This window comes from Apiospora kogelbergensis (assembly GCF_038363985.1).
Source record: "Apiospora kogelbergensis strain CBS 113332 chromosome Unknown utg000007l_segment0_segment0, whole genome shotgun sequence".
In the NCBI taxonomy this organism is placed as follows: domain Eukaryota; kingdom Fungi; phylum Ascomycota; class Sordariomycetes; order Amphisphaeriales; family Apiosporaceae; genus Apiospora; species Apiospora kogelbergensis.
This window is the reverse complement of record NW_027117424.1, coordinates 4,444,316-4,471,546: the sequence shown is the minus strand read 5'-3', so window position 1 is coordinate 4,471,546 and position 27,231 is coordinate 4,444,316. Positions and strand designations below refer to the sequence as shown.

The 27,231-nt window shown below is 56.5% G+C and overlaps 12 protein-coding genes across 12 annotated transcripts; 4 read left to right on the top strand and 8 right to left on the bottom strand.

Moving 5' to 3' along the window:
• Window positions 1-1,585: 1,585 nt before the first annotated feature.
• On the top strand, window positions 1,586-1,978 carry PG998_011903 (uncharacterized protein; the record flags this gene model as incomplete). Its single annotated transcript, XM_066878719.1, has 1 exon — window positions 1,586-1,978. One exon carries the CDS (start codon window positions 1,586-1,588, stop codon window positions 1,976-1,978), a length of 393 nt encoding a protein of 130 aa, XP_066727773.1.
• A 3,958-nt stretch (window positions 1,979-5,936) lies between these two features.
• On the bottom strand, window positions 5,937-6,325 carry PG998_011902 (uncharacterized protein; the record flags this gene model as incomplete). Its single annotated transcript, XM_066878718.1, has 2 exons — window positions 5,937-5,981; window positions 6,044-6,325. 2 exons carry the CDS (start codon window positions 6,323-6,325, stop codon window positions 5,937-5,939), a joined length of 327 nt encoding a protein of 108 aa, XP_066727772.1.
• A 1,587-nt stretch (window positions 6,326-7,912) lies between these two features.
• Window positions 7,913-8,584, bottom strand: PG998_011901 (uncharacterized protein; the record flags this gene model as incomplete). Its single annotated transcript, XM_066878717.1, has 2 exons — window positions 7,913-8,391; window positions 8,473-8,584. The coding sequence occupies 2 exons, from the start codon at window positions 8,582-8,584 to the stop codon at window positions 7,913-7,915; spliced, it is 591 nt and encodes a 196-aa protein (XP_066727771.1).
• Window positions 8,585-9,044: 460 nt separating this feature from the next.
• Window positions 9,045-10,384, top strand: PG998_011900 (uncharacterized protein; the record flags this gene model as incomplete). The annotated part of the gene is made up of 2 exons (XM_066878716.1): window positions 9,045-9,110; window positions 9,296-10,384. 2 exons carry the CDS (start codon window positions 9,045-9,047, stop codon window positions 10,382-10,384), a joined length of 1,155 nt encoding a protein of 384 aa, XP_066727770.1.
• Window positions 10,385-11,149: 765 nt separating this feature from the next.
• Window positions 11,150-12,206, bottom strand: PG998_011899 (Protein NipSnap-like protein 1; the record flags this gene model as incomplete). The annotated part of the gene is made up of 2 exons (XM_066878715.1): window positions 11,150-11,946; window positions 12,014-12,206. 2 exons carry the CDS (start codon window positions 12,204-12,206, stop codon window positions 11,150-11,152), a joined length of 990 nt encoding a protein of 329 aa, XP_066727769.1.
• Window positions 12,207-13,232: 1,026 nt separating this feature from the next.
• Window positions 13,233-13,577, top strand: PG998_011898 (ATP synthase subunit J; the record flags this gene model as incomplete). Its single annotated transcript, XM_066878714.1, has 3 exons — window positions 13,233-13,289; window positions 13,362-13,442; window positions 13,522-13,577. Exons 1-3 carry the CDS (start codon window positions 13,241-13,243, stop codon window positions 13,575-13,577), a joined length of 186 nt encoding a protein of 61 aa, XP_066727768.1. The 5' UTR covers window positions 13,233-13,240.
• A 682-nt stretch (window positions 13,578-14,259) lies between these two features.
• On the bottom strand, window positions 14,260-15,343 carry PG998_011897 (Esterase OVCA2; the record flags this gene model as incomplete). Its single annotated transcript, XM_066878713.1, has 3 exons — window positions 14,260-14,443; window positions 14,494-15,031; window positions 15,232-15,343. The coding sequence occupies 3 exons, from the start codon at window positions 15,341-15,343 to the stop codon at window positions 14,260-14,262; spliced, it is 834 nt and encodes a 277-aa protein (XP_066727767.1).
• Window positions 15,344-15,993: 650 nt separating this feature from the next.
• On the bottom strand, window positions 15,994-17,615 carry PG998_011896 (uncharacterized protein; the record flags this gene model as incomplete). The annotated part of the gene is made up of 3 exons (XM_066878712.1): window positions 15,994-16,623; window positions 16,687-17,406; window positions 17,475-17,615. The coding sequence occupies 3 exons, from the start codon at window positions 17,613-17,615 to the stop codon at window positions 15,994-15,996; spliced, it is 1,491 nt and encodes a 496-aa protein (XP_066727766.1).
• Window positions 17,616-18,064: 449 nt separating this feature from the next.
• On the bottom strand, window positions 18,065-18,826 carry PG998_011895 (uncharacterized protein; the record flags this gene model as incomplete). Its single annotated transcript, XM_066878711.1, has 1 exon — window positions 18,065-18,826. One exon carries the CDS (start codon window positions 18,824-18,826, stop codon window positions 18,065-18,067), a length of 762 nt encoding a protein of 253 aa, XP_066727765.1.
• A 3,338-nt stretch (window positions 18,827-22,164) lies between these two features.
• Window positions 22,165-23,719, top strand: PG998_011894 (uncharacterized protein; the record flags this gene model as incomplete). The annotated part of the gene is made up of 5 exons (XM_066878710.1): window positions 22,165-22,311; window positions 22,373-22,730; window positions 22,788-22,879; window positions 22,944-23,189; window positions 23,237-23,719. 5 exons carry the CDS (start codon window positions 22,165-22,167, stop codon window positions 23,717-23,719), a joined length of 1,326 nt encoding a protein of 441 aa, XP_066727764.1.
• Window positions 23,720-23,962: 243 nt separating this feature from the next.
• Window positions 23,963-24,878, bottom strand: PG998_011893 (Hydrolase tropI; the record flags this gene model as incomplete). The annotated part of the gene is made up of 4 exons (XM_066878709.1): window positions 23,963-24,286; window positions 24,370-24,465; window positions 24,504-24,756; window positions 24,829-24,878. The coding sequence occupies 4 exons, from the start codon at window positions 24,876-24,878 to the stop codon at window positions 23,963-23,965; spliced, it is 723 nt and encodes a 240-aa protein (XP_066727763.1).
• A 1,133-nt stretch (window positions 24,879-26,011) lies between these two features.
• PG998_011892 (uncharacterized protein) lies at window positions 26,012-27,220 on the bottom strand (the record flags this gene model as incomplete). Its single annotated transcript, XM_066878708.1, has 5 exons — window positions 26,012-26,109; window positions 26,165-26,261; window positions 26,329-26,867; window positions 26,935-27,060; window positions 27,121-27,220. 5 exons carry the CDS (start codon window positions 27,218-27,220, stop codon window positions 26,012-26,014), a joined length of 960 nt encoding a protein of 319 aa, XP_066727762.1.
• Window positions 27,221-27,231: the final 11 nt, after the last annotated feature.

The window sequence follows — 27,231 nt, the reverse complement described above, 5'->3', positions numbered from 1 at the left end:
GGCGAGACCAATGTCTGGAAAGGGTTAAATTGAAGGCAAATCGACAGTGGGCGGGATTTGTCGCAACGACCAACCGATGGGCAGCGTCGCATCGTTGAGGATGGGGATCGTTTCTGGGATGGGGACCAGACGTTTGACAAGCTGCCCTCTTCGGTTTAGTGCCAGGCACCATAACATCCATGCGACTCTGGGCCTGCAAGGTACCGCTGGAGACGCTGAAGGCATCCTTACTAAAGACGATGCTGAGACCCAATCAGAGGATGCGCTGTTCCGGCGCACAGCACCAAAGTGACCAGCCCTGAGATTGTGCAATTTGGTCGGCACGGTTTTATGAACGATCTCGACTTAATCGATAGGGGCCCGATGGACCGTAAGACGGAGCATCTGGGAAAGAAGTCTCATTTGGATAATATCAGCTGCCAATGGCCAATCGATCAGAGGGTCGATCTTGCACTGTTCCTGTGTAGCACACGGACTCTATTGATGAATGACAACCACCGTCACAACAACCGCGACGCAGTAATTATGTCAGCCGCCGCCGTTGCAATGCCTCCCATTCCCTGCAGCTGCAAAGGCACAGGCAAGGCACAGGCAAGGCAGGTCTCACGATCGAGGGAAGACGGCAGGCATCACTCCTATACATCCAGTCATCCACTACTGGATTGCTGGTCCATGTCCTCCAGTCCCTCAGTCCCTCACTAAGACGGGCGGCATGAATTACAAGCAGCCCGACTTTCCATATCCGGCTAGACTTGGAGGGGCGGCACCTCGACAACCGGTACGTGACCTCTTTTTTTAATTTCCGCCCCTGTACCCGACTGTTTGATTGTCCTGAGTGACAGCCAGGTTGCCAGTACTTACGCCGTATACCAAGTCTTGGTCACGGCCAGAGTAGACAGTACTCGACGGGCCGTCGCCTTGTAAAATGCAACTAAGACCGCGTGCCGCTTTCTTCACCCGCATTGTCCAAGTCGTTGACCTCTGAAGCCTTTGTAGCCGGCGCGCAGAGAGCAGAAACCCAAAGGGAATGGCTAGTCGAGGGCGCACAAGCCCACCTTGCAGGGCAAGCAGGGCCACTGGGACTCCTTCCGTCTCCAAGAGGACCCCGGCCGCATCCACGAGGGAATGGTGTTTACTAGGTTGTCAATCTGAATACTCTTGATGGTCGCCGGGGGTCTTTCACTCATTAAATCCCCCCCCTCGAGCCGCCCACCCATTGTTGTATCTTTAGCCTTTATACCCCCAAGACACATCGTGGCTTTCCTTCTTCTACCCGGCCTTCGCCTCTCCTCATCCCTCGCATCCTCTCGTCCTTCCTACCCTTCTACTCAACCACCTCATACCACTCACTCACTATTCATCGGACTTCGTTGGCAGAGTCCATCCGTACTTAAGCATTCTGCGAAGGCATATATCCACACTTGACAACCACCAAACTTGAGTATCGAATACTCGACAACAACACTCTTTGACTAACACGCTTATCACCATTCGCGCGTTATACAACACCTGGTCGCATCGACAACCCAAGAAAAGATCCTGGAATATCTATCTTCTCCGTACCACCACGACCAAATCATCCAAGATGCAACTGTCTTCTGTCCTCAGTGTCGCGCTCCTGCCCTTGTTGGCTGCCGCTGACACCAGCACCGCCACGTCGACCATGACCATGACCAAGACCATCACCATGCAGCGCGTCTCCACTGCGACCGCCTTCAACACCACCACCATGGCCACGCCCACCGCTTCTTTCTCTCTGGCCGCCGTCTCCAGCAGCAGCGCCAACGGCACCATCACCAGCAGCTCCATGAGCAGCTCCAGCCGTGCCACCAGCAGCGTCCCCGGTACCAGCGCCTCTTCTACCGGCACCGCCCCTACCCCCAGCCCCTCCGACAACGCCAACAGCGGCTCCGCTCTCAGCGCCGCCAAGGTCGTCGTGGCCGGTGCTGCCGGTATGCTCATCGCCGCTCTGATGTAAGTCGCGCCATGCCGGCATGACTTACACGGGCAGGAACCTGGGCACGGTCAAGATCGGACGGCGCACGTCGTCGTCCTGATCTTGCTAGCCACCTATATATATACTCATTCTTTTTTTGTTACGATGGGATCACCGCTCATCGTATCATCACCCTTTTCTTTTTGTTCCAAAACCTTCGGCATTGTTTCACTGCATTCAATGTTGGCAACGTTTATATATCACATGCGACGAGACGAAACGACCCTACGATACCTCTCTGTCGGGTTGGTTAGGCTTGACCATCCCCGACGAAAACTTATCTATCATCCACATTCACAACCTCACTCTCGCCCGCCTCTTCTGGATACCCCCATGGCGCTTGCGCCTGAGAAGAAGAGACTGCGGAGGGAGTGGCCCGTCCTCCTTCGAGCAAGCAACAACAGCTCTACTTCTTGTTTACCTTTATTTACCCCCCGGTGTTGAGCGTTTGGCGTGTTCATTCTATTGCACATAACATTCTGCTTAATGTTTCAGTGGACCAGCAACACACGCAAAACACGACTGTGACTCCCTGCATCGACTGCATCGACCCGATCTCCCGCACTTTGCTGCAAATCGTTGACACAGAAAACAACTGTGCTGTATCGTGTCGTGTCGTTGCTGGCTGGCCCCCCTTTTTCCCTTTCGACAATCAAATCCCACTTGTTTCTACTTGGACCCCTTCCTTCCTTTCGGCATCACTCCGACCACCAATCGGGGTGCCGGCCGGGACTGGGGGTTGACCACGGAGGCGCTTTTACTCATCCTTTTTACATCTTTTGCTCTTTCGAGACGCAGCCCTTTTCACGCCTTCGTGTTGTTGAGATACCCATTTCTGCTGTTGTTGTTGCGCATCTGCTCGCCGGCGAGGACGGTTCTTCATGGGAAGAGAGAGAAGAGATACACACATTGTTATCTGGAGGAGGAGACATAAGACATGACGCATTGGAGAAAAAAGCATCTTGCATGGTTTTTGGACAAGCATCTCTGCTACATATATTATCTTTCTTGGGCCATCTTGGATGCTGCCGTCTGCATGCTTTGCCTTGCATAGTTTGGTGGTTGATGATTTCAGCTTAGTGTTTAGCCGGCGAGAGGCCATGAGGAGACGATGGCAACGGAGAGGAGGAGCAGTTGAATTGAAGAAAACCCCATTGAAGAAGTATCTAAACTCGAGTCCCTCTTGTGATGTTTCATTGTGATGTTTCTTTGTGCAAACGTTGATGGGGAAACGTGTTTTGGATCAAGGCGAAATGTGCGATGCCGATCAATGAGCGGCGATGCGCCCCTTGTGGTCGCCGTGGCTTTGCTCACTGACATCCGCATTCGATTTGTGACCTTACCATGTGATTCTCACCTCCTTGCCTCTAATGCCTTCCACACGCCCTCATCGGCTTGTAGTAGTCACAACGATCTCGTGACTCAACGACCCTCTCCTTCGCGGCAATGCTTCCGTCTAGGCCTTCATGCTTTGCCTGATCCAGCACTAGACCAGGCGCTGGAAGACCAAGTTCACCCATGCCCTCTGCCGCAACCCCGCAACCACCGAGTCGTAGGCCGCCTCAGCATTACGACGTTCTCTTACCGGTTGTTGCTGGTCTTCGTTTGCCAATCTTCACAGCTGGGCTGGTTTGATCAATTGGAAGTGTGTTTCGTTGTTTCACGTAGCCAGCGTGCTTACCGAGCGACGGTATATCGAGCCATGAGGAGGTTCTGGATGACGGGTTCACTAGTCAGCTGGCAAATGAAGTTATCGCGAGGACCAAGGACCGAAGGGGAAGTGCCGAAGTGGATCGCGACACACTGATTTGAAAAGGGGCTCCCAACGCACAGGATGCCGTTCTCTTCCGAGTCCCGCGCGCTTGATTCTGTGCAACTTCCCAGGACAGAAAGGGGCCCAGACTCGTGCCGTCTGTACCGCGAGAAGTAGCGCTCAACGGTCTTGGCACTCGTCTTTCTGGAGGACGGCCCCTTCGTCCGTGCCAAACCTCTATGCTTGCTGGGTCGGATACGCTAAATTCTCGTGGGCGTATGAGTGCCCAATTCAGGGGTCGACCACTTGATCCCCGCCACCGCTTTCTGTCTGAGACTTATTGGTAGCGGACAGCCTAGAATCACGTAGAACAGATCGCCAGGCTTGACAAGTCCACCTGCGAGACCGACGTAGGCCTTCTCAGTCTGCGGGATCTGACTGGCCCCAAAATATAACTTTGCGCACCTCAGAAAGGGCGGTCCCTTGCCCGTGGGCACATCGCGATCTTCACGAACCAAATGTAGTAGGTAATTCAAAGTTGACTGCAAGTCCCTAAAGAATATAGCAAAAGATGGGCGCCCGAACGAGCCGGAACAGAGCTGCAGGCATCGCCCGGATATAGGCTTTGATCATGGCATCGCCCGGGTCCTAAAAGATCGGTGCCTGCCTGTCCTTCAGTGCGTTGTACGTGCATGCACAAATCACTCGTGCAATATGCAATGGGGCTGGAGCTTGAAAGATGAAGGTATCGATTTCGTCAATCAAGACCCCAGTCATCCAAAGTTGGCATCCCTCTACCGCCGCGAAGGAGTCAGATGAAAGCTGGCAGTGACTCGCTCAAGTCATTGGCGGTGGCTTGAACGTCGGGAATCCAGCTCGGGGACGGACACTTCCCAGCCCATTCACATGCTGCTAGGAGTCGTTATCCCTGGATCGATATACCTGTTAACCTAGGACGTCACGGTAAACTTTCCACCGGCTCGCCTCGTGGAGTAGGTTGCGAACAGCGTGCATCCGACCCCTTGGTCTTTGTAGAACCATGTCACAATGCTGCTTCAAACTGGAGAAATTGGGAGGATCTGGCGCGAACAAGAGTCCTTCGACGTGCTGTAGGTGCTTCAAGGCAACAGACAGGCTATGGTTGACTGAGACTCGGTAGGCGGCAGGCGAATCCTCGACTGCTACTGGACCGGGCTCGTGCAAGAAAGAGCGTTGTAACTAGGTGCTGACGCCTCCACCAAAGATACAGTCATAATGGCAATGTCGACATATCGGTCGAAGACCGCTGCCCAGATCGCCATTCCAGGAGCAGACTGAGTACGTCGTGCGAGGTCTTGCCTGCTGCCGTCGATTGTGCGACGTCATCTCCAGCAATGCCTCTCGATTCTAGGCTGTGATCCACCTCAGGTAAAATAGGGATTGAATGTCACAATTAAAGACGGCACAACACGGGGGATCAGGTAAAACAGATGGTATAATAATCAATTGAGGTACAGACATAGGGTATAAATTAATTCGTAAGCGATCGTTGGGTATATCGAGTCAATGCTCGGAAAGCAGGCATCCGACGCAGATGTCATTGCAGTTACTGCTGACTGCTGACAGAGCTGCCATTATTCATCGTATCGTGTACAAGTTCAATGCCTTCATTATAAGACAGCATTCGTAAATCTCGTGGGTTTTCGTCGGGCCGGAGCGCCAAGGGGCGCAGCGATGTTGAGAGGCCCCAGGCTTGTAGGGGCCTCTCGCCGATAGAGCTCGCCAATCGCACAAAGGCACTCCTGTAGTAGTCGCTGCTGACCTGCCTCCGATGTTCAGGCGTCTGTAGCCATGTTATGCATTCCCTGCATTTGTCCAGGGCAGGTCTTGGTAACGCTGCGCATGTGGAGTAGACAGTTCCACTGCGACGAGATGGTAGTCGCAAGGAGGGTTGTAGCGACGACGAGATCGAACGCTCACCAATGCGCGCATGTAGGCCAATGCTGCAAGGGCAAACAAGGGTTCTCCAGGATCGTATCTGGATCGGCAGATGATCGACTGGATGTCCAGATCCGCAAGCCAGCATCGTGCTTGGTTTGGGAAGAGTAATATGTAATCAAACATCGGTCCCCCCTTTCGATCGACTCGGCTGCCTCGACGGAACAAGCGTTCGAATTCGAGATGTGGGGAGTCGACAAGTCGGTTGACTCAGGGGACCGTCTCGTGCATCGTGACAAGAATGGGAATCTTAGCCTGCATTTGCAATCAGACCCCCTGACCTCGGCTTTCTCATCCAGCATGGAAGAAGAACTCACGGTCGAGCCGACACTGCTGCTGCTCCTCAGGCTGTGCACCGAGCTCATCGGGCGGGGCCGGGGCCGGGGCTGGGGACGGGCCGGCATCAGACGCAGCGAGGCGTAGATCTCCTGCTCCCGCTCGCTGAAGCCCATGAAGCGGTCGAGCTCCTCCTCGACCTCGAACCGCTTGCTCATGGCGATGGTGGGGTTGTCCAGCTTGTTGATGAGGATGGTTCGATAATGGATGGCGACGTCTCGGCCATCCAGCTCGATGGCGCTCTTGGAGTTGAAGCAGCCCATGGTGTCGTTTGCAAAGGCAGCTCCGAAGGGAAAACGCCGGTTGGTTGTCAATGGTATATACCTGGGACTGAAGTAGGTCCAAGGGCGAGAGACGGCTCTGGGTGTGTAGGTATGTGTTTGTATATATTGGTGGTATTATTGTTGCGGGGCCGGCTGTTTTCTCCAATCGCAGTCTTCGTTACTGGCGGCGCCAGGTATGAGACGAAGTTTTGTTCTTTTTCTTTTTTCGGTTCAATGTGAAGGCGTCAACCCAACAGACACAAACCCTTATAATGTGGCTCTTGAATCAGCGCACACAACCAGGATGAGACGAAGTTTGCTTAGACAAGTTGGCCTGGAAACATTCTGGTATGAAGCCAGGTGCAAGCAAGTGATAGAAAGGCCAAATGTGTAGCAGGGCCAATGGCGGAAGGCCGAAGCTATCAAAAACGGAGCCGAACGGAATGAAGAATGGACAATAACAACAACATGGTGTGGGGGAGGCGATGTAGTAATATATATTTATTTCCGGACGTTCTTTCTGTGCTACCAAGGCCGCAAGTATGGAAAAAGTCAGGCCTCGGTTCCCTGCGTTGATCCCTTGAATATAGCAGGAGGCAGTTAATGTGGGAAAACAGCCGCCCAGCTCAGCTGAGCTGATGCCTAAGATTGCAATCTGGGCCCTGGTAAGGTGGCGGCGGCGGGCGTAGTGGCAGTTGGGACCTGATTCTGCTGACTGGTCGGGATCCAGGAGCCAGGATTGGCCAGGATGGCGCGAGTCCCGAGAGGGATCATCATCCTGCAAGAGGGCGAGGGCCGAGAGCCCAACCAGCCATCCCAGAAAGTGACGAAATAGTCAGAGGGACAAGGGGAAAAAAGAGGCTTGTGTGTGTGGGAGAGCCCGACGACCGCACCGAGAGACACTGCGCCCCTGCTTAGGCTCGGGGCTTTATTTTTCTGGGCCATGCGACACTGCCGCCCAGCGTGGTGGTTTGACTAACAGAAATGGCTGAGTCGTGCTAGTAAGCATTGCGAGCGACTGCCTAGTTGGCTAGTGCAGGATCTCATCTCGGTGCTATTTGGCAAGTCGTATAAGAGAGAAGGGGCAGCCCGAGGGAGTAGAAAAAAAGTCGAAAGCAGGTTTCCCTAGGTTTCCCGAGTATTGTCGTTGTTTGGCCCAGGGGTCCTGTGTTTGGGTTCCCACGCTACCCTGCTTGAATACCAGCCTACCGTAGCAGCAAGCCAAATTATATGCGGGGATCCGAAAACTCGGCAGCCGATTTGCCGGAGACGAGATCCATCCGACTGCTGCTCATCACACTCGTTTTGACGCATGACGTTGATTGAAGAGAAAAGGACCGGTCAGGGTTATCAGGGTCGTCCATATCGCACCCTCGGAGCCGACATTCATACATAGACGACGGTGTAGGAGGTTGGTTGAAATACCAGAGGGTATACTACAATAACTGGGTATAGTTGACATGATAGAATGGAAAGCCATGTCCGCCGGAACGCCATAACCATGCCAATATGCGAAGTGATGCAAGTGCAACCAACACGAGTCAGTTGGCATGCGAGTGAAACCATCATAAACAAACAAACAAGAACTCATATCAGCCGAATGCGGGCTTGAAGACAGCTGACCATCCTGGCCCTAGCCTCCTCCCTCTCGCCCGCGTTGTCGTCGCCGCCCGCCAAGACCTCGTCGATGGCGGACACGCTCGTGGTCCGGAGCCTGACCTCGCAGTCCTTCTGGCCCTGGAAGAAGGCGGCGACGCTCAGGACCTTCTCGATGGCGCGGCCGGTGCCCAGGACGATGACCTCGCGGCCGTCCTCGAGCCCGATGCCGGAGCCGGCCGTGTGCTGCAGGGCGTGGATGCGCCGGTCGAGCTGGAAGCCGCGCTTGGCGATCTGGGCGGTGGAGGCCTGGGGGTTGACGGCCGAGGCGGTGCGCAGGATCTTGTTGAGCTGCTTGCGCACGCGCGTCGTGATGGAGCGGAAGGGCGTCTTGGGGTTGATGTAGAGACGGAAGGCCTTGCTGGTCGACGGTTGGCGGGGGCCGATGAGGTTACGGTGGACGGTGGCACCTGCAGCCAAAGACAGTTAGCATATATTCATCATCTTCGTCATCGCGAGTATTTGTCTGCCTGGAGAGGGGGCAAGCATACCTTTGGGTATAGGCGGCAGTTTCGCGTGTGTGGCCGGTGTGGGTAGCTTGTCGTCGCCAGGCAGCTGAGTTTGGACAGCCGCGACAGGCAGCACTCCGACGTCTTCCACCATACTGGCGCTCGGTGCGACTGAAGGCGGTGGTGATTGTGGCATGCAAATTGTATCGAATTGGGATCTTGGGTATCGCCAATCGGAGATGGCGAAGTTTGAACTTTTAGGCGGAACGGGTGGGGTTTCTGTGCCTGCAACAGCGCGCCTAAAAGCAATTGAGCTGCAAGGGGACTCAGCAGGCCGACAGGGGACTTTTCGCCGCCTGGCCTGCTCCCCCCACAGCGGCTGACCCGCTGAAGCGAAGCCTTATTCAGCCAAACCTCCCCCAGAGTTCTGCCCAGAGGCGCCCTAGAAACGGTTCGTCGTCTCCACTGAGATTCAGCCCCAATCGCAGCTCTAGTGACGTGCGTGACTGCATCATCCGACAACATCGAACCGACTTCGCAACAGCTTCAATACGACTGCCTAGGACGGGCACCATGATTCTTCCCTAGGCACACCAGAATAGGCACTTCCCGAAATGTCCGTCGAGATCTGGCCTGCCATTGCGCCCGATCAGCTTAAAGTCGAGGAGGATGCCACCCAGGTACGTTGAATCACCACCGCCGCCGGGAACGACGCCATGGCACAGTCAACGCCCCCTCACCCCCGACCCCTCCTCCATGCAGTCAAGTGCCCGGCGTGGAGGATGAAGAAGGCCAAGAAGAGGAGGGATGGCTTCTGATTGCTCCTGCGACGACGGTGCTAACCCCGCCGCCCTCGCCCCCGCAGGCCCGCGAACTGACCTGGCTCCTCGACGCCATCCACGACACGCTCAAGACGCTCAAGAGCTCGCTCGAGGAGACGTACGCGCTGCTGGCGCCCATCGACCCGGGCGCGACGCTCGTCGTCAGCACGCCCAAGCACGAGACGGTCAAGGGCTACGTGACGCGCGTCGGCACGCGCCTCGTCAAGGGCAGCGTCGCCCTCAAGCTGCGCACCCAGCCCGCCCTGACGCTGCACCTCGACCCGGCCCGCCCCATCCACATCCCCGAGCTGACGACGCTCAACACCCTGCTCACCCAGTCCGTCGACATCCTGACCTTTGTCGTCTCCGAGTCCTTCGCCCGCGGCCCCGGCCACGCCGACCCCCGTTTTGTCAGCAGCCAGCTGCGCCTGCTCGCCGAGTACCTCGCCGAGGCCTCGTCGCTGCTCAAGGGCCCCGAGCTGCCCATCGCCGACCAAAACACCCCTTCCTCCGCCACGCCGCCGCCCTTCGCCCCGTCATCCTCGACGACGTCCTCCTCCTCGACGTCGTCGTCGTCCTGGCCGTCCTCGTCGTCCGCCGTCGCGGGCGGGCCGATGCCCCAGCCCCCCGACACCACGTGGACGCACTCGTCGGTGCCGCCGGCCTGCTTCGCGCCGCCCCTGAACCCGGCGCACCTCTCGGTGCACCTGACGATCCAGGACGCGTCGCTGGTGCTGTACCTCCGCGCGCTGGAGCCGGCCGACGCGCCCGTCAACTTCGGCACCAAGCTGGCCCTGGCCATCGGCACGGCGCGGCGCCTCGAGCACGACGAGGCCGACCGCATCTTCGGGTACTGCCCCGAGGGGGCCGACGACCCCATCGCCACCGAGGGCAGCGTCCTGCAACGGACGCGCAGCGGCGTCGGCGCCAGCGCCGGGGCCCGCGGCGGCGGCATGGGCAAAGGCCGGGGCACCGAGACGCAGGTCTACGTGCGCGAGAAGGTGCGCGTTGTCAGCGCCGACCCGAGCCTGCTGAGCCTGAGCTCCAAGCTCGGCGCGCTCGGAAACGCCCTCGCGCTGGCACGGAGGAACCTGGCCATTGTCATGGGCGAGACGGACGAAGGCGGGGAGTAGAGCTGCCCCGATCATGAAGACGGGAAGAGAACGAATTCTGCCATTGCTACTGCATCGCTGCGTGAGCGACGTGAAGAGGAAGAAGGTGGTGCGAGCTGCGTAAGGGAGGGCCGACGGGCTCAAAAATCCAGACTGGTGAGAATATTTGGCGAGAGGGGAGGTTCAGCTGATAATGCTGGAGGTATTCAAACGGGGAAGAAGAGAACTCGTAGCAGCGCATCTCAAAACAGCCGTGAGGTTTTCTGTGTCTTTTGTCATGAGTAATTCAGATCAAGCAGCACCGTAGGCAGTATCATTGCCAATGGCAGAGTAGCCATGCGAGTCGCAGTGCATATAGCATATAGCCAGTCAATCATATAGCACATATACGCAAAACACTTTCTCAAAACAGAACAATTTCATCCACGGTGGCAATGCGATGCAGTGGTTGGCATTTGGTGAGTGGCATAATACTGCCACTGTATATTCCAGGCTCAACTAAAGCCGCTTCAGCGACGACAATCTTGAGCAACTTGCCACTTTCCGACCAAAGGAAGTCCCCTTTCCTTATCCTTTCCCTGATCTTGATCATGTTCCGTGGACATGCCAGGTCCATTCCGTCCGTCCTGAATAGTACAACGTCTGAATGATTCGCCCGCCAAGTGACATAGCTTGCGAGAGCTAGTTGAAAACACATGATATCTGCCTCCGTGCCTCTTCTTGTAGGCTTCCGATTGCTTTCTTCCTCGAAATTCCATACGTCGCGTACGTGCTCACCCAGCACCTTTAAGCCACGGGGGACCAGGGCATGGGGATCAAGATGCGCGACTTCATGGACTGGATCAGGGGCACCGTCTTGTGGACCGTCTCGGCCCAGCCCTCGACGCTCCAGCTCTGCTCGCGGCGGACCTTGCGCTCCTCGAGGTTGGCAAACTGCCAAAGGTGGTGGACCGTGTTGAGATCTCCTATCTGCACAAACCAGGCGCCCACGCCCTCCATGACCTCGCGGCGGGCCTTGAGGCCCCTACGCCAGTGCGTCTCCCACTCGAGCAGGTTGCCCGGGTGCAGGGTGTAGGAGCGCAGCTCGAAGACGCCGCCGAGCTGGCGCGGGGACGTGGTGGGCCAGAAGCTGAACTCCTGCATGATGGACGTCTTCTTGGACTTGATGAGGGTCTTGAGCTTGCGGTCGAACTCGGCAAAGTCCGGGTGGCGCGAGATGGAGTTGAGGGACTGGTGGTAGCCCTGGTAGCGCTGGTACTCCCAGATGTGGACGAAGGTGTCGCAGTCGCCGACCTCGGTGCGCCAGCTGCCGACGAGGTTGACCTTATTCTCCTCGAGCTGGGCCATGCGCGGGTACCACTTGCCGACGAGGTCGACGTACTCGTCGACCTTGTCCGGGTGCACCTCGTGGAAGACGATGGAGTGGACGTACTTGCCGCGGGCGAGGACGGCCGAAAAGCTGGCCTCGAGCTGGGCATCGAGCTCGCGGCCCTCCTTGGTGCCGTAGATGAGGTTGGTCAGCAGGCCCTCGGGTCGGTCGGGCTGCTTCTGGGCGGCCTTCTGGCGAGCCTCTTGCCGTTGTCCTGTGAAGTCATGGGTCAGCTCGGGAGGGCAGGTAGCTGGGGGCGTTTGCTTTAAACTAGAACATACTCTCTTCCTTCTCCTTCTTCATCTCCTTCAAGCGCTCGCGGAACTGCTTCTGCTTGTCGTTGAACTGGTCGACCTGATCGGTGGTGATGTCGGCCATCAGAGGAGCGCGCTGCTGGACAGCCGTGGTGGTGATGGCTCGAATGGAGCGGGGAGCGGCGGCCGCAGCGGCAGCAGTGACTCGTCGGGTCAACATCTTGGTGGTTGGTATGGTAGGGTTTAGCGGTGTTCGAGTGGTGTCGAGAATGCGTGTGCCCGTGGATTTGGCAACGACGAAAGGGAGGCCAGAGTAGTCGAGCTTCAATTCACCAAACAAAGGGATGTGGTTGTAATCGGAGTTCCTGGTGTGGAGGTCAAACTCAGGCGGAGGTGATGGGGAAGTTGTACAAAAAAAATGATAGATGGGTATGAATAATAGCCGTGTCAGTCGTCGAGATGATCAATGGCGAAGTATGTCACGCAGCACCTTGCCAAGCACCTTCTGAATGGGTGTTGGGAGATGGCGTACATACAACGTGGGCGAGGATGGGATCGGACACGGCAAGAATTGGAGTTGGACTTGGAATTGCAATTGGGAGGAGGAAGGGAAAGAAGAAGTGATTCTCTTCTCTCGTCAATGTAATCTCAGGAGGCACAGCAGGCACAGGCAGGCCACCTAGGTTAAAGATAGCGAGCAGCAGCTGGGGAATCCATGGAATCCATTGGCTGCTGTCCCATTCCCCCGCACTTTTATTAGTTGTCTAGCCTGCTTTGGTCCATTGGAATGGGGAAGCTCCATGGGCTCACGGAACGGAATGAATCCCCTACACTGCCTGTTCTTGGGGGAGCTTCTAGGTACTGTTGAGGGGTGATGTCATCCCCCCAGCTGGCTACTGGTTGCTGTTCATAGCTTCGGCACCAACTAAGGCCGTTTTGCCGAGGGCCTTCTTCTCGTCCAGGCTCGGCCAGATGCATATCTTCTGGGGACTGTGGTAGTGCCGGTTAAATGCATGCACCACCCGCCATCCCGGCATTGCCCCTCTAAAAGAATGCTGTGCTTCCAATCCGGCTAGCGGCTACGGAAGGCTACGAGCTTGCAACGGAAGCAAAGCAAAGCAAAGCAGAAGCAAAAGCGCTCGTCGTCGTCGTCTTTCTCCAGCTTCAATTGAAATCCCATTTCAACCACCCCTCTCTCAACTTCACCCACCGCAACCCACCACCCACCGACTTCTCATCAATTCACCCGTCAAAATGGCTTGGTTCGGCATCACCCCCCTCAAGAAGTTCCCGACTCCTGTCCGTAAGTATCTCCGACAAGTCCCGCCTGCCCATGGACGACGAACAAGCTGCTGACTCAATGGCCGCCAAACAGTCAAGCCTCTGGCCCCCTTCTTCGCTGCCGGTGCCGTCATCCTCTACGGTGTCAACTCGGCCCAGAACGCCATGATGCGATGTACGTTCCCTCCTCCCTGAGACCGGTTCGAAAGAGAAGAGAACAGATCAATTGACATGCAGCGCAACAACAACAACAGCCGACGAGTGGAAGAACGACGCCCGAAACCCCAACGCCAAGTCCGGCGGCCACTAAGTGCCGGGGGAGCTATGAACAGCGAGAGACTCGAAAGAGATTGGAAGCTGGGTGCGCCGAAGGGAGGACGTGCCAGGATGGCCATGATGCATTATAGACAACTCGGCGAATCCACGCTGTCCGGATGCTACATCAGCATGCGAAGGCAGCGAGTGGTGGTTCTTTGTATCATAGACTTGCGGCTCTCGACATAACTGAATGCAAGCAGTCGCACTTACCTCGGGGCTTCCAATTGACGTCAAACTCAGGCATGACGAGACAGCGACTTGGGCCGTCTATCCGAGTACGCCCACATTTGGTCGATGCCCTTCGTTGTCGTGATGTTCGAACTGGGTACTGCAGTCCTCAAGGACCACGATCTGGTCCTCCAGCAAGCGTCCGTGAGGGAAGGACTACTCCTAATTCAGGGGTGTGTGTGCATGTGTGTGCATGTGCGTGCACAAGCGTTGGTTTACTTTCCCCTGTGAAGTACATGACAGCTTCGTGATTCCAATGTTCCGTGAGCGAGAAGTCCGTGGCGAAGAGAGAAACCTTTGCAATCTGTCAAATGCTGGGTCTATTGGTCTATTGCTCTCTATAATCTGGATCTTGTGTAAGCCGTCTTGGGGGGATATCTAGGCTCTGTACGCATCATGACGTGCCGTCTCCCTTGTCTTCCAGGCTGCTTGTAGCAAACCAACCCTCACAGCGTCTCTCTAGCCCTGTCCTCGGCCGGTTCCTCGGCCAGCACCTCCCTCAAGAACCCCACCACGGGCATCGTCCACTCCTTGCTGACCGGCACGTAGTGCCCGCCGGGATGCACCAGCACCCGCGCCCGGCCGCCCGGCCCGTCGCCCTCGGCGCCGCACGCCTCGACCAGCCCCCGGCTGCGGCTCTCGTCCACGACCGTGTCCAGCCCCCCAAAAAGTGCAGCGACGGCGTCGCCATGCCGCCCTCGTTCAGCCACTGCAGCGCCTCGTCGCGCGCCACGAAGCCCGAGTACACGACGCAGAACCGCAGCGGCCGGCCGCCGTTGGCCGCCCGCAGCGCGCGCGCCCAGCTGCCCTCGTCGCCCGCCAGCGCGGCCGGCAGCGGCCGCCGGTCGCTCTCGAGGGCCGCCGCGACCAGCGCGGCCTGGGCGCCGCCCTGGCTGAAGCCCAGCACGCCGTCGACGCCGCCGGCGTCGCGGATCGCCTCGGCGACGCGGTGCATGCCCTCGGCGAAGCCGCGGTAGGTGCCCGTGGCGGCGTCGTGGCGGAACCAGCCCCAGTTGTCCGAGGGGGCGCCGTCGTCGACGGCGTCGCCGTCCTCGGGCGGCTGGTAGCCGGGGATGTCGGCCGGGCGCAGGTTGTGGGGGCCCGTCGGGTAGACGAGCGAGACGGTGTAGTTGTACGGGGGCGGGCTGAGCGTCTTGTTCAGCAGCTTGTTCAGGGCGCCCGTCTTGTTCTTGAAGAGGGGGCCGGATTGGGTGTAGCCTGGGTAGCGAGGTCAGCGTGTTTTTTTGTTACATCTTCTCCGGTGATCTCTCGGTCTATGGAGATGGCAAATCACCGGGGGTAGCAGGTGTGACAACATTGTCATGAGATGAGTCGTAAGATACAGATGTGAGAACACGAATGTACAAGATAGCAAAACCATGTCGAATAACAGATCGCTTTGAGCAAGTAAGACCTACCATGAAGCATGAGAATCTTTAACTCTCTCTTGGCAGGCGCTGGTTTGGCCGCGGGCTTGTTCGTGTTCTTGGCCGGCTTCGATGAGCTCGGCGGGGCGGCGGTGGACGACATGACGCCGCTACTGAATGGTCTAGAAAGGTAGAAAGAAGCGGTGGTGGAACGAGGCAAAATGGTTGTACGCAGGGCAGAAACACGCAAGAGCAGATGCATGAGAAGATGGGAAAGGACGTACGTTCCTTGGGAGTTTGGATGTTGTCGGGCCGATGCAGCAGACGGAGCGTCCTTCGTGCCCTGGTTGCAATAGATTCGCCGTATGGCTCATCGCCGTCTCCCGGCTTTGGTAAGCGCCGAAAATATCTCCACATTGAACAGCTCACCAACTAATCTCCGACGAGTGAGGCCAACATGGAAATGGCAACCTTTCCAGAGCCACGACGGACTCTGTTTTTGAATTCAGTCACTTGCTCACATGTGCTTGAGTTGGATACAGTTTCTAGAGAATGTCCCCCGAATTTGGCCAAGGCCAGGTTGGGTCTGGTGTAAGTCAACATCGAGATGACAAGGCGACTACAGCGAGTCATGACCAGAAACACAAACGTGAGAGCAATTGCAATGTATCTTCTTTTACACAGCAAGCCGGCCCCTATCTAGTCTTATTGTACACTTCGCACGCACCATATTGGCATGCGAACCTGTATCGTTTTGGAGCCTCGAGTCCATGGAAGCAGACCTTTCGACTGTCCGGATGTAACATGGCCCCCTCAAGCCTTGGCCTTCTTGGCCTTCTTCTCCTTGCCACCCTTGGCTCCTTGCGCGCCAGGCTGAATCCTGGCCATCATCTCCTCCTTGGTGATCAGGTGGTCGACCCGCTCGAGCAAGCCGAGTAGGCTCTTCATGTTGTGACTCCACTCATTGAGCACATCGTCCACGTCTCTCGGCTTGGCAAAGTCGACAATCTGGGCGGGCCGGTCGATGCGGGCATAGACCGTCTTGGAACACACCAGCTCCGAGATGTACTTCTCTGTCTCCTCCACCGTCAGGTCCAGCAGCTGCGTCAGCCGCTCCATGCCGATGCGCGTGTAGTACTTGGCCACCACCCGGACGTTGTGCTCAATGACACGCTTGCGCAGGTCCTGCCATCTCTGGTGTGCCTTGTCGTCGCCGGCGGGGTTGGGCTTGGGCTCGAACACGTCGGTGGAGCACAGATGAGGGCCGAACATCTTAGCTACTTCGGGCCATCGCATCAGCTCGGGGACGGTGAACAGCTTGAGCAGTTGGGCGTCGGTGGCGACTTGTGTGTTGCGGGCATCGCGGAACACGCGCTGCAACAGATCGTGTTGCTCGTTGTCGTGGGGGGCCAGGATGACAAAGTAGATGATGCGTTGCAGGACCTGCATGGAACCGTTAGCTGTGAACCAATGTGACAGGGGCTGAAAGTCAGCAAGTAAACTTACAGGTTGGAGCTTGGACGGGTCGTTCTCCACGGCCTCGGTGTCCAGGACCTGTCGGTAGTGTTTGCAGACGTCCAGGTACTTGTCGTCGTGCTTGGCGAGAATGATCTGCTGCTCATAGTAGGCGAGCTTGAGATCGGTCGTGTCGTCCTCTTTGGCCTCGGGCACGTCCTCGCCACGCTTGATCTTGTCCTCGCGGTCCTTCTTCTCCTTCTCCAGCTGCTCGGGCGTCTTCTTGGGTTTGCGCGACAGGTAGCGGGTGCTGATCTTGCGGCCCAGGATGGAGGCCTGTGTCCAGTCGCCGTTCTCGATGCACAGGGCGACCTGCGCCAGGATGAACTCGGTTTTCTCCCGTCGCTCCATGGAGCCGAAGGTCTCGACTTGCAGCTCGCACAGAATGTCCATGGCGGCCTTGAGGTCGCCCTGCTGCTTCTTGATGTCGGAGAGGATCTTGGTCACGCGGGCGCGCTCGACCTCAACAAAGATCTTGCCCTCGGTGACGGTGCGCAGGGTCTCGATGACGGACAGCTTGGTTTCGAGGTTGGGCGTGGAGTCGAGGAAGCCCATGACGGTCTGGACCATCTTGGTGATGGCCTGCTTGAGCTGGCCATGTTTCTTGGAGAGCACGAGGACCTGGTCGTTGAGTAGACTCCAGTTGCCGGCCTCCTTGCAGATTGTGCATATCGTAACCAGGACTCGTGATGTCGAGGCCAAATCTGATGCCTACGAGAGAGCAAATGGGTCAGCGGACATGGTGGGATGTGGCATGTAGCAAGTGGGGGACAACGAACCTGTCGGGTCTGCTTCTCGAATACTGTGAGCTTCTCAATGGCCGAGTTGACATCGTTCTTGGCCAGCTTCTCAGCCTCGGCGATCTGTTTGTCAGCCTCCTTGCTGAAGTCCTTCTCGGGCTTGAAAGCGGCGTCGGCCATGGTGACGGAATGCGATCAAGGGCCGAGGCTTTCGGTGGGGGGAAGAGAGGTGGGAAGAGGGGACTTGCAGTCGGCGACGTGGAAAAAGAAAGAGAATGGAGGATTGAGAAGGCAGTCGTCGCAAAGACCCAAGAGAGTTGAGTTGTTGTTGACGGGGCGGAGGCGGGATGGTGGAAGTGGAAGTGGATGGATGGGATTGGGTGATGACGGGCTGGAAGCTATGCAAGGAGCAGCCAGCAAGGGCAAGGCAAGCACAAGGCGACGAAAGCTCACGCTGCCTGGCGGTGCTGGTCAGTAGCTGGTCAGTAACTGGCCAGTAACTAAAGGCTGGCCTGCCACTAAGAGGCCCGGGGGACCCACTGTCCACCGCTGTAGCTGTGCTGTAGCGATAAGATAAGCAATCACTACCTACTGACTACTCATCCAATTCAACGTCACTTCTTGGCTACTTATTTAGCTGTTTGGAAAGCACGAAACGGACCATCACGCTTCTCGGCGTCGCATGGGTCGACGCCCCAATCCAAATCAACATATGGCCATATGCCATCCCCTCCCATGCCGCAAAAAGGCGCCCGACGGAGGACTTTGACTGCATTCTGCGCCTGGTTCTGGTAACTGCCAAAATGCCACTCGACTGTCCGCATTGGCCGCAGTACCCCGTCTCTCGTAAGCTGTAGTCTTTCTCTGCGCACCAAGACGCGGTCGTCTTCCCACGTGAATTTGCCCTTGAAGAAGTTCCGCAACCACCTCTCGTTGACGACTTGGACGGGCCCGTCGATGCGGATGACGCGGCACTCGGGTCCTGGCTTCGCCGGCTTACGCAGGAGGTCGTTCAGGTGGAGCGACGGGTGTAACTTGCCGACGAGGAAGCGGCCCTCGCTCGCCTGCTGCAGGAGCTGGTCGACGCCCCTCCGGCTGAAGAAGACCAACTTGGCCGCCGCGTGCCACAGCCCCGCTGCGGGCCGCGCTTTGTTGATGTACAAGGAGAAGACCTTGTCGCAGTCCCGGATGCTTCCCAGCAGCATCGCGTACGTACAGCCGGCCGGCAGGCCCGTGATCCAGAGCGAACAGCTCCTCGATAGGGGGATGTTGTCGGACTGGTTGGCCGGGAGGTTCGGGTTGCCCTTGTAGTTGATGGATCTTCTGTCGTTCGCCGGGTTGGCGAACCCGGGGGCGGCTCGACCAGCTGGCGTCCTGCTGGAGGGTGCCATTGGACATGTTGGTGTGGGTATTCTTGCTGCGGCGGCTGCTGCACAGGGTTTATGTTGTTGAAGACAGGTTGCGCTGGATTCAAGGGGAAATGTGATGGGGGCCCTGAAGGAGGCACCCATGGTGCAGACATGAAGCCTGCAGAGGGGGGTGGAATGCCGTTATGCTGAACCACATGTGTGTTTTGGTAGTCCTGGTTGGGCTGGGCACCCATGTCGGTTTGCGATATCATGGCTTTAGGAGCCTTGGGTACGATTCCCATACTTGTCCGTCGTGGCTTGGCCAGAGTACAGTCTTGCTCTGGCTCGAATCGCTGCGCATCGGAGGGCTGATGACTGTCCCGTTGACCAGAAGCGGCATCTGGCGGCTCGGTCTGGTGGTGGTTGATGCTTAAGACACTCCTTGGAAGGTTTATGTTGTTAAATCTGATATCGTAGCTCTTGGAGCCCCTGGAGTTTGTGGATATCCAGATACCCAGGGTAATAACCAATTCTTCTGTATCTTTGAGTTCAGCCATGATGACCAAAACGATATGATTTGGGATAAATAGTCGTCTCAGGTTGTGGTTGGTCGCCTGGAAATGGGGATGATATATGACTTTCAAATTGGAAATTTCAAGTTAATTCCACTCGCTGAAATTCGAACGGGGCCTTTCTCCTCTCGATCACTCGAAGCTTCTTGCTCAAGCGTCGGATGTCTAACGGCGATGACGGCAAGGACTGGCTTGGGTCTTCCAGTCGCTGTGGGAAGAGCCCAGTAAAGATGGCCTAACAGGGTTCAATGTCAGCTCCGCGGATCCTGACCAAACTGGCAATCTTGGCCACGGCTGCTGCCTCGACAAGCCGGCGTGTTTTCCTGGATTCAAGGAAGAGGCAGGGATATACCCTAGCACATGGGGGAACGTACAAAGAGGTGTGTGATGTTTGTGTGCTTGCTACAGACAAGGAAATTTCGAAAAGGTGTAGCCAACGGCATACCAGGATCTGACGGGGTGGCTAGAATGTGATCAAGAAAGGACAAAGCTGGACAGGGACGCATATTACAGCCTTCGAGGCGCTTCTCGTTTGAGCTTCTTGCCTTTGATCGTCTATTTCTCATTGAATATAACGAAACCTGTATCAGTTAATGGATGAAGCCAAGTTCTTGAATCAACTTCCTCTTACTCTTGTAGGCTGTGGTTGAGCACAGTGGGATGGACGATGAGAGAACCTCTGACTGGGAAACAGGGAAAAACATTTTCTGTTCAAATTTATAATAAGTCTAGCTTGCCAGCTTCTCAGATCCTGTCACCAAGCTTCAACTGCACCACGGAATCGAGATATGGAACCATTTATACTTTGTTCATAGAAGCCTTCACGATGCTATCTCCAAAACCGGACTATGGATTGCTTTATTCTCTCATTACTGTTAAGTAATGTGCAGCTAGATTTTTAATACCTACATTGTTCCTCGTTTGCGTTTGTCTCTTCAATGGCAGGTACGAAATAATAAAGAGGAGCGAATAGAATTGAATGCTAGTCAGCCAGTCTATGCTTTCCTTTTCTTATCTATACTCCAGTCAATACCAGGCACAGTTTGACACTGAACCGAAAGAAAAGAACAAAACAGAAAAGTCTATTCCCGTCTGGCGGCCCAGCAGAATTAGATCACTCAAGTTCTCGCCATTTATGTCCCGTGAATCCTGGGTGGTCAGCTACATCCGTGCCGACAGGACGGAGGTCAAAAGTAACTGGCTAGCACGTGACATTATTATTGCATCTCCGTTGCCAGCTATTATATCGCTCGTGCGCCTGACGCATACTGCTACTAGCACTACGTCCACAGCGCATGGAAGGGGGAAAATGTGAACATCTTCAATGGGGAACGAAGTCTTGATATAGATAGTGACCACATGATGTGGGGCTGAGTCACGACAAATAGGGATGTCAAATTAACGACAGGAGCAAAAAAGAAAGTTTTCAGGTCCGCCTGGGGCTCGAACCCAGAATCTCCTGATGAACCAATTGAAGAGAGGATCGTAGTCAGACGCCTTACCATTGGGCCAACGGACCTTGTTTGATGAAAGAACCAGTCACAAACAACCTTCATGACGTGTGGTGCAGAGAGAGTCAAGAAAAGTGTGATACAAATGGCGGGGACTAGGGCTCGGATGAAAGTGGAGGATGGACAGATAACCTGGCTTGGCTTATCTTTATCGGAATTAGGTCAGCAATTAATTGACTGGTCCGCTTCCCCCGGATGCGCCTCACCCACGCACCACGTGCCCACGTGGAGCAATCGATTGGTCTCGCAGGTGGCAGAACAAAGACAGTCCTGAGTCCTTTCACGAGTCCCGAGCCCCCGGTTCTTGTCGTAGCGGCGCGGGTACGGCCAGGGCTTGACTGTGGTCCAGCAGTAGTCCAGCACCGTCGTCGGAAGCTAGGGCGTGGGAGGGAAATCTGGGCTTGGCTTCGGATGCTTATTTGAATGTCCTACCAGCTTCGGCCCGGGTGGCGCAAACCGTTCATTCGGGTGCCGCCTCGCACACTCATATCGTCTCCTCATCTCGAACCACCTCGCCTGGTCACACAGAGCGCAGGACCTGGTGCCTGGATAAGCCTCTCCAAGGCCTGCGACTTACAACGACTCGGCTAGACCTGCCTGCCCTGCCCCATGCCTATTCCAGCCGGGTGACCTACGTGACTGAGTCATGCAGCCTCCACCTTGGCAAATTGGCCAATGCGAGCACCGATTGACAAGGTCTCTATCAGCTGTTGAACCCCGGCCAGCTATCGCAACGGTCCCGATCCCGAACATGGTCGGAGACAGCCATCGCTTTTGCCAAACTGCGTCGCATCCGCAGCACGCAATCGTCCATCCAACATGTATGCAAATACTACCTCGTAGCTTTCCTTTGCTCGACGCCGCCTTCTCTAAACCTGGCGCCGATCGGCAGAACATGGCCCAGCAGTTCCGCGCCCAGAAGCTCAAACAAAGGATGGGAAATCCTTACCATGATAAGTTTGGAATACTCAATTATAGTTAAGCCAGTACCCTGGCGAAACGACCCTCGCAGATGGAGCGACTATTGCATCTCGGATAGGTTTGGGCACCACTGATCCTCTCCCACCCCTGTGAAACCATCGTACCCCGGGCTGTGGACCAGTGCCTTACAGGAGCGTTGCATCTGCCAGGAAACAAGAGCGTTTAACAGGTGTGCCCACCCCTCAGCTCCTCGCCCGATAAGTACTCAGATGATGGAGAATGTTTTCACTCCTTTCCCGGCAGCCGACTTTGTTCTTCGCAGGAATCAGTGCCTCCGAGGTTGGTCGGTCGAGGTAACCGAGAACAAATCGCCAGCATGGATCCTATCCAGGCCGCCATCACCGAGATATGGGCGCTTTACGCCGTGGGCACCTGCTTAATCGCCTCCCGCCTGTTCACACGAATCAAGCTGGTGGGCTTTCGAGGTCTTCAACCAGATGACTTTATCGTGGTATTTGCATGGGTGAGTAAGCCATGACCAAACAAATCGTGTGAATCGGAACGCTCATGCCCAAATCTGCTAGATTTGCTACACCTCCGTGTCCGTCGTCGGACACGTCTTCATCCTCGAGGCTAAAGGCAAGCACACGTCACAGCTCACCCTGCAGGACCGCATCGACCTGCCCGTTTCCGAATACGCCGCCTACGAGTTCGGCTCCAAGATGTTCCTGGTGGGCGAGACGCTGTATCTGGGCACCGTCTGGACGCTCAAGCTCTGCATGGCCTTCTTCTACCGCCGTCTCGTGCGCGGGCTGTGGTCCGAGACGCTGATCCTCCCGCTCATGGCCGGCATCGGGGTGACGGGCTTGGCGGGGATCCTCACCATATATACCACCTGCACGCCGGTCTCGAAGCACTGGCAGATTCTGCCATACCCAGGAGGTCCGTTGCCGTCCTCCTCTCTTCCTCGCAACCACTGTCGCTAACACCAATCTCCAGCCATCTGTGTACCGCAAAACCCTTGGACTTTCATCACCATCATGGGCCTCAACTTAGGCACGGACTTGTGTATCCTAAGCTTGCCCATTCCTGTGAGTGTTGTTTACCCCTGCCATAAGGCGTTTGTCCATGGATATGCACTAACATGGAAACCAGGTCCTGGCCAGGATGCGCACCAACGCCCTCCGTAAGGTTGGCCTAGTTTTCCTTTTCGGCCTCGGCTTGTTCACCATGGTAGCTGCCGTGATACGAATCATCTCCATCTTCGTCGTAAGTTGTCACCATGTTATCCACCCCCCTTTCCACCTCCACATGCCCAACATTGGACTGACTCGGCGCTCGTCCAAGCTCAACCAAGAAAGCGCCGGCGCGCTCTGGTCCATCCGCGAAGACTTCATCGCCGTCGTCGTCACCCAGGCGCCCATGGTGTACCCCTGTTCGGCCGCCAGTTCTGGCGGACGGTGTACGGGAGCGGCGACGGCAGCCACGACGAGTCGGCCAAGCCCAAGAGCGGCGGCACGGGGGAGAGCCACGAGCTGACGTTCGGCTCGGCCACGATGAACCGCTGCAAGCGGCCCAAGGACCCCTACAGCCTGACGCAGCTGGGCATCACCCAGGTCGGCCGGTCCGAGAGCCAGGAGGAGATGATCCACTCGCCGGACCCGTCGAATAAACCCGGGGCCACGGCGGGAGGCAAAGGCACCAATATGCCGGGCAACGGGACCACCGTCTCGGTGGCGGCTAGCGATAATGGCAGGCCAGGTGTCACAAGGAATCTGTCCCTCAAGGCGAGAAAGGGCAGAGTGTCGGAAAAGCCTCACAGCAATGCGGTCACGGTGGAGCATTGCGTCACGACGACGGTGACGACCTGCCCGGAAGAGCAGAAGCGGCGTGATGCTGAAGCCTGGGGAAAGCAACCTTGGGAGGCGTAAAAAGAGTGTATGCTGGACAGAGGAAGTTAGGTCTCGGGGTGACTGAGTTTCTTTCCAATGTAAGCTGTAGAAACGGGTACCCATGGTTATTGAATGTGCAATACAGTGTCAAACGGGAAGTAAAACAGGCGTGCACGGGTATAGCAACAAAAACATCACACATCATTATATCCAATAGTTGTATTGCGGTACTTGAGACAATATCATGTCATGACAATATCCTCCACTATAGCGATATCGCATTTAAACCAACCAAGCATTGAACCAGGACACGGCCTGGAAGAAGGCCTGCTCCTTGGCCCACTTCTGGTTCTTCTGGCTCAGGTCGCAGCGGGTGGCGAAGCCGTGCTGGACGCCGCTGTAGACGTTGATCTGCCAGGGCTGGTCGGCGGGCCGCTGCTTGAGGATCTCCTCGGACCGCTGGCGCAGCTCCGTCGTGAAGATGAAGTCGTCCTGCGCCGCCGCGATGGACAGGGGCGCCTTGAAGCCCGCGAGCTCCTCCTCGCTGACCCACGACGGGTGCGCCATGTAGCCGGCCTGGATGGCGGGGTAGTGGCGGGCGACATACTGCGAACATCATTTCTAGATTAGTACCCAAGAAGAAAAAAGAGCAAGCGGGGTTGTCTCTTGGAGGTGGGGGGTTGGCTCACTTTGGCACCGAAGCAGTAGCCGACGGAGCCCAGCTTCTTGACGCCCTTGTCCTCGGTCAGGTACTTGATGCCGGCCTGGACGACGGCGTCGACGGCCTCGGGGTGTGCGGGTTGTCGCCGCTGGAGCCGCCGGCGAGGAACTTGGGGAAGTCGAAGCCGGCGGGGTCGAAGTCGATGGGCAGCGCGTCGCCGTTCATGACGTCGACGATGAGGGTCAGGTAGCCGGCGGCGGCGTACTGGTCCGCGATCAGCTTGGCGTTGGGCGACAAACTAAAGATGTCGGGCAGGTAGAGGATGGCCGTGTCCGGGCGGGCCTTGGCGGCCTCGGGGACGGCGAGGTAGCCGTCGTAGGCGCCGACCTTGACGGCTTGGCCGGTCGGGGTGCCTCTGCGTCATTGGTCGGGCGTGTCAGCTAGTGGTGGCCCTGAGGTAGCGTCGCGGAGGTGAAGCGTAACTTACTCATGCAGAACAGCACGTGCGCAGCATTCTCCTGGGGGAAGCGAAGCCATCTTGGAACTCCGGGGGCTTGTATGGACAGGTTTCTTGGACATCCGAGATCAAGTGGGCACCCCGCAAGCTATATAAAGCAGCCCCGAAAGGAATAGTATCGATAGCGACATAGTTGCATGCCCCATCCCATGATGGATGGGAAGTCGACGTGGCTTGAATGTTGTCGTCTGCCTGGATCTGCAGCAGGAGTCTGAATTCGGAGTATAACCGGGGGAGTCGGCGGGGGAGTCAGCGATGCTACTGCACACGCTAATGCCGCGTAACCCAGGCTATACCGCATCTCGTAACTGGATGGGGGTCGTGTGTGTTTTCGGACCCGCAAGCTGCAACGCACGACTCAGCCATTCAACGGGCGAACCCATGCCACGATAAAACACTCGCTAAAGAACATAATTGCCGCTACGAGGGGCAAAAGGATAATTCATGATTCGGCTGGGGTTCGATCCCAGGGCCTCTTGCGTGATGACCAACTACACCACCAAACCATTGCTAGAGGAGAGATGTTGTGAGACATACAACCTGATTCGCTAAGACGCTTTTCGTTTATTACAAACTACATAGATGTGGCCGTAAGTCTAGTCCAGTCGACGGATTCAGGGTAGGTCACGAACCGGGACTTGGGCTCCACTACGCCCGACGTCTGCTGCTTTGAAAAGGTGGTGTCCAGGTCGTGTCAGGCTCGCGACGCCATGCTCGGTGCCGAGGCCGCTGAGGTGAGAAGCTGAAGTTCGATGAGCGCCACATGTTCTTGGAATAAGATGGCGTGGACACATGCCTAATTCGTGTTACACGGGTTGAGCTCTAAGAAACGTGGCAGGCAAGACACCAGTGTCTTTGTTCTCAGTTCATCTGATGGGTGAAGAGTTGTAATTCGAAAGCTGTACAAGTTACGAGCCTAGCATGACCTGATGAGCTGGATGCAGCAACAAGGTATCTCAGGATGGGGGCTTGTTTTCATCGAGCTATATGTATTTGGCGAAACGCTCTTATCGGCAGAAGCTACCTATCTGAACCACATCTCCGCCCGGCTCTGGACATCTGGACTGCGCTTGTCTTTGTCTGTCTCGGCCTTGGCCTCTTCCGCCGTCAATGGCATTGTAGAGATGCACACCACGACTGAATTCCCGGGACCTCAACTGATGGAGCGGAGTCTTCCGGAGTCGCTCACCTGGGTGTTGTAATGGCGGTTGAGTTGGAGTATCATGGCGAACGCAGCGAGGTTATCTACGACTGGACGTTAGTTGTGCTCGAGATACACTCCCCATCTCTCTCCGGTGAATCTTACCTGCGTTGTGTATGCTTTGCAGCGCTCGAATGCCCACCCAGCCATAGCAATCTTCGCCCTGATCGATGGAAGAACCGCAGTTCACAAGATGAGTCATCTACAGGTAAGTAGTTGGTTTCCGTCTTGATGAATACAGCGCAGGCGGAAAAGGACGGACGACCTACCTCGTGCATGAGAACCTGCTCCGGAGGGAGGAGCAGGTCAAACTGCGTGACGCGCGCCCTTCTTACCGGATCCGGCTCGCGGCTCCTGGCGAGGTGGAGCAGCGCCGAAGACTTGGCCGCCGTCACACGGTCGGCAAAGGAAAGGGGATTGTCCACCCCGTCCTGCAGGTAGGCCGGGTGGAAGGTGATGGTCTCGGACCAATGTGCCGGGAACACCTGTTGGTCGCCGTCGGGGGTGGCGGGGCACGTGACGGCGGACTCGAGAACGTCGTCTTCGTGGAGGTACAGGAGCAGATCGTCGTTCGCGATGGGGCAGCTGCGGGTCATGTCCCAGTACTGGACGCTGGGGTCCATGGCGTTGGGGTTCGAGACGATGTAGTCTGCGTTGCCAAAGATCTCCAGGTCTTGGTTGTCTCGCTGCTGTGCCCAATCAATGCCCCGATTGTCGATGTCGTAGTACTGGTACGTACGGATCCGGTTGAAGCGGTCTAAACCGTGGGATGGTAAGCCTGAATCATGAGCCTCGAAGGGGTAACGCACTGTACAAGTCCACAATGGTTGCCATGTCATTGTTGCCGAAGATTGTATTTGTGAGGCGCATAACACGGTCATCAGGTCGTTGGTTCGGATCATTGATATAGGGCGCAAAGATATCGCATATCTCGTGGGCCCATTGCTGAACAGTGTTCATGTAGCCCATGATGCTGTCGTGCAAGGGCGTGCCCGCCTCGCCTAGACCAACGGTAGCCTGGTCAGTAGGGAGGCCATCGTTATTCCAGGCTTAACACTTACCGCAGCTTGTTTTGTCAATCACATACCGCCAGGCGCCCAGGGCCCCAGTGATGTGCTGGAAGCCAGCGATGGCTGCTACGATGAATCGGAGGAGCTGCATCTTGGCTTGGT